Source organism: Onychomys torridus, chromosome 4 (assembly GCF_903995425.1).
Source record: "Onychomys torridus chromosome 4, mOncTor1.1, whole genome shotgun sequence".
Taxonomy (NCBI): domain Eukaryota; kingdom Metazoa; phylum Chordata; class Mammalia; order Rodentia; family Cricetidae; genus Onychomys; species Onychomys torridus.
The window spans coordinates 11,437,707-11,445,008 of record NC_050446.1 but is presented as its reverse complement, the minus strand read 5'-3'; the positions used below and the strand labels follow the sequence as shown (position 1 = coordinate 11,445,008).

At 44.9% G+C, this 7,302-nt stretch overlaps 1 protein-coding gene and 1 non-coding gene across 2 annotated transcripts; both read right to left on the bottom strand.

Annotated features, from left to right (window-relative positions):
• Positions 1–169: 169 nt before the first annotated feature.
• Positions 170–709, bottom strand: LOC118581699 (transcription factor BTF3-like). Its single transcript, XM_036184159.1, has one exon. It carries the CDS (start codon positions 645–647, stop codon positions 171–173), a length of 477 nt encoding a protein of 158 aa, XP_036040052.1. The 5' UTR covers positions 648–709; the 3' UTR covers position 170.
• A 4,071-nt stretch (positions 710–4,780) lies between these two features.
• LOC118583312 lies at positions 4,781–4,906 on the bottom strand. The gene has a single exon (XR_004944896.1). It is a non-coding gene; the product is annotated as a U6atac minor spliceosomal RNA (small nuclear RNA).
• Between the last annotated feature and the right edge of the window lie 2,396 nt (positions 4,907–7,302).

Here is a 7,302-nt window from a genome sequence, read left to right as displayed (position 1 = left end):
ATAAGCAAAAACTGAAAGAGCTGCGGTGTCCAAGGGGCTAGGGCTTAAAAAATTAGTGATCTAGGTTTTATGAGATCCATAAACAAAAGCATTTTAAAAAGCAGTCATGATATCAAACAGCAGCTCCTGTAACTGCTGCAGGCGTCATCTTCTTCAGAAGTTGCCTCAGTTCAGTTTGCCTCGTTCTTAGATGCCTCATCAAAATTCTCCGCCAGATCTGGGACTTCATCCTCCTCCTCTCCAGTAGCAAGTGGTGCTTTTCCGTCCACGGATTGTTTGGGCAGAGCTTCAGCCAGTCTCCTTAAACTAGTCAGACTGTTCTCTCCAAGCTGGTTTAGGATGCTGGGAAGCATTTCTGTGAGCTGCTTTGTCTCAGCGTGGTGAAGACATGTCTCTGCTGCCAGAGACGCCTGGACTTTAGGGTTGTTAAAACGGATCACTGTTCCTTGGTTTGTAAACATGTTCACCTCTTCAATACCAGAGCTATTGTTCACTCCTAACTTCTTTAAGGAGAACTGCAGTTTTTTACCATCTGCTGTGGCTGTTCTGGGAACCACCTTCTTTCTGCGAGCAGGTCCTTTCCCACCAATGCGCACTTGTGCCTGAAGTTTGGCCAGTTTCTCCTGGTTCATGATCGTTTCTTTCATCTTGTCGGAGTGGAAGTGGGGCCGCGCGGGGGACTAGGGTTTGCGCTGAGGGGGTCTTGGGCAGACCAGCTGAGATAAGGCACACACAGTGGGGCTCTATAAGAATTTCATAGCTGGACAGTGGTGGCACACACCTTTAATCCCAGCACTCGGGAGGCAGAGGCAGGCAGAGTTTGAGATCAGCTTGGTTTGCAGAGCAAGTTCCAGGATAGCCAGAGCCACACAGAGAAACTCTGTCTTGAAAAAAGAATTTCTTAAATTTTTAACCAGGCAAGGTGATGCATGCTTTATTAAGTTAATGAGTTCCAAAGATCACCAAGAGAAGCAGGAAGCTGCTGGGAATGCACAAAGAATGTGGTAAGCATTTAGATAGTGAACTCTGGAAGTCTGAAGTAAGAGTCACCCTGTAATCACAACACCAGATATATTGAAGATCAGCCTGGGATATATAGTGAGACACAGTCTGTATTAGGGATCTCTAGAGTCACAGAATTTAGGGAGTGAATTTCACACATACATATATGGAAGTTTATTGGAATGACAGGCTACAGTCCAACAATGGCTAGTTGTGAAAGGAAAGCCTAAGAATCTAGTAGCTGCTCAGTCCCACGAAGCCGGGTGGTCTTCTATATATGCTGGAGTCCTGAAGAAATAGGTTCCAATGCCAGTGAATGTAACCAGTCTTTTTGTGTCCTACCAGCCAGCTCCCAAATAATGAAACAGACTTATGAAAGCTTGGCCTATAGCTTAGGCTCGTTCCTTACTAGCTCTTATAACTTATCCCATTTATATTAGTCTGTATTCTATCACATGGCTTTACCTCTTCCATCTTGCACCTCCTCTTTCCTCTCTGTCTCCTGCATACCTTGACTCCTCCTCTTCCTTTCTCTCCCTGGAAATCCCACCTATACCTCCTGCCTAGCTATTGGCTGTTCAGCTTTTTATTACAACAATCACAGCAACAACTCCCATGTACAATTGTAGACACATTATATATCTAATCAGGTCATAATTACACCTAACATGATATAACCCTTGTACAACCCAAACACAAATTTAGAATAGTGGTAACGTCCTTGGGGGAGTGTCCTTTTAGTATCTCAAACGTACGTATGATAGCCACTAATATTCTCTTAATTGGTGTTACAACATATGATAAGGAAATTGAAAGAAAACACACATTCTGAACAAAATAGAACAGAGGCACTCACGTCAGTTATACTCCTCATTTCTGTAGCTGGTCACATGGCCTTAGATGGTATTTGGAACTGCCTTCCTCTATTCTCTGTTCTGTAGTCCCTCCACCCTCTGTAAGCACCTCCAAGAGAAGTTGCTCCTGGCACAATGCCTTAAAGGTTTACACCCTCCATTTGGACAAGAGCTGTGTTCTCCCTTTGGTTTCAGCAATACCATTTAGAGCAAATGTGGCCCTGAGTCCAACTTCCCATATGTCTGTCTGGCCGTTCTACCCACAGCAGGTGCCTGAGCAGGCCAAATGAACTACCTTTGCAAGGAGGGCTGCTGATCTGACCACTTTGTGGGTGGGCCAGTCGTCCCCAGGGTGATTCTGCGCTTTGAAACTCCTTTGTGGTTTTTGTTTTTGTCTATCAGACTGCAACCCACAGGTCCAGGGAGGCTGCCTAGCAGGGGGGACCCTAGGATGACTGTGGCTAATAAGAAGTTTTGGTTTTGCCCAATCACTGGGCAAGCTTTAGTGAAACATTTCACTATTAGGATAAGAATTTGTACCATATCAAGCTGATGAAAGAAAATGCTGGCAGTACTTTGAGGAGGGAAGGCTAAAATCTTTTTAGATTATGGATTAGCCTGTAGAAAAATGGCTGCCATAAATCAAACTCTGAAGGGGAAGATGAATAGGAATCACACAACTTAAGTAAACATAGCTCTCTGAATAGGTGAAGATAGGTTTCTTCTGTATCCCAGAATCTAATTAATATTTGTATGTATAATTCAGCTATCATTTGGCTTAAAAGGGCTTATTGGGAAATGTTATCATTTTTACTATTTTCTACAGAGAAAATATTTTCCTGTTTCAAAAAACCCTGGACTTTTGAATTATAACCTGTTTTTATGTTTTAATAAAAAAAGGTTACAATTGCAAATATTATGTTCATTTAAAAAAATAAGGTGGAGGGTTGGGGATTTAGCTTAGTGGTAGAGCGCTTGCCTAGCAAGCTCAAGGCCCTGGGTTCCGTCCTTAGCTCTGGAAAAAAAAAAGGCTGGAGAGGTGGCTCAGAGGTTAAGAGCACTGGCTGTTCTTACAGAGGTCCCGAGTTCAATCCCCAGCAACCACATGGTGGCTCACAACCATCTGTAATGAGATCTGGTGCCCTCTTCTGGCATGTAGACAGAACACTGTATGTGTAATAAATAAATAAATCTTAAAAAAAAAAAAAAGGTGGAATGTAATCACTATACATTATATGTGTGTATGAAATTGAAGACAGCGATGTTCTAAACTAGAAAGTGGTGATGGTGTCATGGGCCTTTGAGAATGCTGGACTAAATAAAGTCTATCAAATTGTGCAAACAAGGCAAATTGTATACTGTGTGAATTATTTGTCAAAGATTTTATAAAATGTAAAACAAGACTATCAAACAAAATAAAATATAAAAATAAAAATTATATTTTAAAAGCTAAAATAACCTTTTTATATAATATATACAATATATAATATGTTATATAATATATAATCTTTTAAAAAATTTAAAAGATTGCATATTTATGTTAATTTCAAAGTAATGGATGCAAAGACAATGCTCTACACTAGCATCTTGAGAAATGTTTTGAAGTATATCCATTACAAACAAGTGAGGGGCAGGTGTGGTGCAGGACTATAATGAACTTACTCCAGTCACTGAGGCAGAAGGGGGTGTAAAGTTTAAGGCCTGCCTAGATCGCAGAGCCAGAGCATCTTAGGAGTGCATATGGAGATTAGTGGTAGACTTTATCTTGATAAGCACTGGTTTTCACACACTTCCCCTACCCCCTTAAAGAAACCAAAAACTTAATCATTGGATGTGGTGGTGTTAAACCTGTAATCCCAGCATTTAGGAATTGGAGGTAGGAGGGTCAGGAGTTCAAGACCACCCTCAGCACCATAAAGTTCAAGATCAGCCTGGGCTACATGTGACCTTGCCTACCAGAGACAAGGCAAGACTATTAGAAGCTTTCAACCGTGTAGAGTGGAGAGAGCAGTATGTTGCACCTTCCTGTCCCTACTTCATAAATGTCACAGGTCTTTCTCAAATTTGTTTTTGAGATCAAGACAAGTATGGGATTTCACTTTTTTTTTTTTTTTGAGACAGGGTTTCTCTGTAGCTTTGGAGTCTGTCCTGGAACTCGCTCTGTAGACCAGGCTGGCCTTGAACCCACAGAGATCCACCTGCCTCTGCCTCCTGAGTGCTGGGATTACAGGCGGGCGCCGCCGCCGGGCTCAGCTGTCTTAATACCTTAAATTTTTTTTTTTTTTTTTAAGCTGAGGATCGAACCCAGAGCCTTGCGCTTGCTAGGCAAGCACTCTACCACTGAGGTAAATTTTGTGCTTTGTGTACACATCATATGAGCATATAGTTCAAATGGGTATGCACCTCAGCACAAACGCAGTACACACATAGACATGTACACACTGTTACTAAATACACAGAATGCGCGAGTTAGGTGCCACAGTCAATTTAAGGAAGCCAGTGTGGATACCACCTCCTGGTACAGCCTGCTTTGGGAGAGCCCACAGGAGCTCCCAGGCACAGCCACCTCCATGTCTGGAGCAGCACTTGGGGTCTATTTGCTGTTTGAGCATTAAGTGCAAGAATTCTACCAGGAAAGCCCCAGTATCTGAAGGTGATGAGCAAAAAGCTCTCAGCAGATGGGAAGTTGAGTTACCAAACCTGGCAGCCCTCTAGGCTTCAGACTGAAACGGCCCCTTTGAAGTAGTCCCACTTGTCCCAGGCATGTACACATACATGGTTCAGAGAGCCAAGGATGATAATCAGAAGTTTCGAGCAAGACTGTAGGATGTACAAAAGTACGTCCTCTGCAGCCTTGAGCTTCTCCAAATCTTACACACGGACAAAACCAAAACAAAACCAAAACCAAAAACCAGACACACACAAAAAAACAGTGGTTAGATGCCACGAAGTAGGTGGCAATGCCTTAACCGTATGTGTGTTGTTAGGCCCAAGGGCCTCTTCCATCCTTGTCAAGGGGAGTGCTAACCTTCTCTCCTTTCATACAACACAAACCTGCTTCTGTGCACAACAGTATTTATAGGCTAATATTCCTAACACTTTTTGATAATGGTGATTTTTCTTTATAGCCCACAAAGAAGTGTTACTGGAGAGGGACTCTAATTCTATTCATCTGCCTGATAATTTAACTTTATTCAATGGTAGGAGAATCCAATGATAGAAAAAAATTATCCATTTTATCCCAACTATGCTTTAATTATTCATAAAACTAGCCAATCAAAGGCCGAAGAGAGTACCGGAAGTTGTGACGTTCTTCAGAAAAACAGATTCCCCCGGAAACAAAACAGGTCTGGCGCCCATCCAACGGGGACACGCTCACCGACGGCAGGAAGTGGAAATGGTCGGAACGAATCAGAGGACGAGCGTCCGATAATCCTCCACGGATTTCCGGATGCCGGGCGATGGGCGCTCTGGCGGCGGGGAAGTGGTGCAACGTGTCTGCGCATGCTCCGCGTTACTCTGCCATCCGCGCATGCATAGTGACCGCTGGCTGCGTGTCTGCCGGCGCCCAGTATATGAGGAAGGGAATGGCTATCCTATGCCATGGTGGCGTTCCCTGCTTTTGTGCCCACGCCCATGAGTCCTTGGTTAAGTCCCGTTCATAGAAGAATCCATGGAGCCAGAACAGCCTGGTGGCACCAGCCCTCTTTCGTAAAAACACCGTGGTACGAATGTACACGTGTCTATACAGGGACAGGCATGTCCACGCGTGCACGAGTGTCATGCACATTTTTACAAACGCATGGCCTAGTGCACACGTGTGCACATAAGTGCACAAACAGTGAAGGACCCTGCTGTATGTATCTGCTATGCTTACTTTGCGTCTTTTGGGCTGTGTGTTCCCAGGAGTGCTTTTTCGTCAACAGCCTTAAGTAGTTAGCTGGGCATGTGCGGTGCATGGCACTCTCAGTAGCTGGGAAGTGCTGGTAGGAAGACTGAGTTCTAGGTCAGCTTAGTCCAGGTAAAGGAGACGGGTCTCAGAAACAAACAGGACGTAATTTGTCAGGGCAGGTTCATGTCCAGGCACTGGAGGAATCAGTTCAGCTAGGTATTGGAGGGGGAAGAAGGGCAGGGAGTGTTGTGTATATCGCATCTGGATTAACTAGCCTTATTTATTTAGAGAGGGTCTCTACACAGCCCTGGCTGTTGTGGAACTTGCTATAAAGACCAGGCTGGCCTTGAACTCTGTCTATGCCTCCCCATTGGTGGGATGAAAGGCTTGCACCACCATGTCCCACAGTCTATCATTTAAGCTCGTTGGTTACAGATGGAAAACTGATCACAGAAGGGAAGAGCAAGTCATACTGCAGATTGCCTGTATGAGAGAGCATGGCCCAGGATCTGGGAGAAGACTGGGTTAACTTCCCGGAGGTGGGATCTGAGGCAGAAGTGGCATCTTGGGTGATCTTGGCTGAGTTTTCGGGGCATTGGAAGGCCTAGTATTGCCTGGAGCTGGGAGAATGAATTGGCAAGTTTGGTTTGGCACTAGCAAGGCTCCATCCACCTTGTGGGTTTTCAAGTTCATTGAGCATGGTAGGAGGAAGGGGCATCTGGCTCCACAGGAACACTAGACCAGGCCTCTTAAACTTTAAAAACAAAGCAAAAACAAAGACATTTACTTTGTGTGTGTGCATGCATGTGTGTTCATGTGCCATGGCACACCTGTAGAGAGGTCAGGGGACACCTTTTCAGAGCTAGTTCTATCATGGGGTCACCAGATGCCTCTACCCACTGATTTCCTCTTGCCAGCCCTCTGTGCTTCCTTCCACTGTGACTTGACTCTGCCTCTGGTGCAGGTGGATGTCATTTCCCCATCTGGGGACAAAGCTAAAGTGCCTCAGGGTAAGGGAAGATGGCTAGAGGGGCTTCACAGGGTCGAGACCAAGCTGGGAGGGCCGACTAGGCCACAGTTCTTTCTTGGACAACCTGCAGAACCTGAGAGAAACAGGGAGGCTCTTGGTTGGCTTCATTAACAGAGGGTACTTTGCTGGAACCTCTGGGCCTTGGGCTGTGAGAAAACTCCTCTGTCCTGTTGTCTACCATACTGCAGGGCTAAACCTAGCACCTACTCACAGGAAGGCCCAAAGGGCTTGTTTAATATATGTCTGGCTAGCATAGGACTTCCTTCACGGAGGTCCTTGCCATGAACTATGCCATGACAAATCTTCACTGATTCCTAGGGCATTAGAAACAATGAGAAAGTGCTTGATGCCAGCAGGCTGGGCTGGGATACAGGTTGAGTTGGCTTTTTTTTCCCCCATGTGCCTAGAGTCTGGGGCAGGAAGATGGACAATTAGAAAGATCACTTCTGGATCGGTGGCTCCTGAGTATGTCAGGGACTACATACAGAGAAAGTTCTAGAAGCCAAAAATGTTCAGGTCATCTC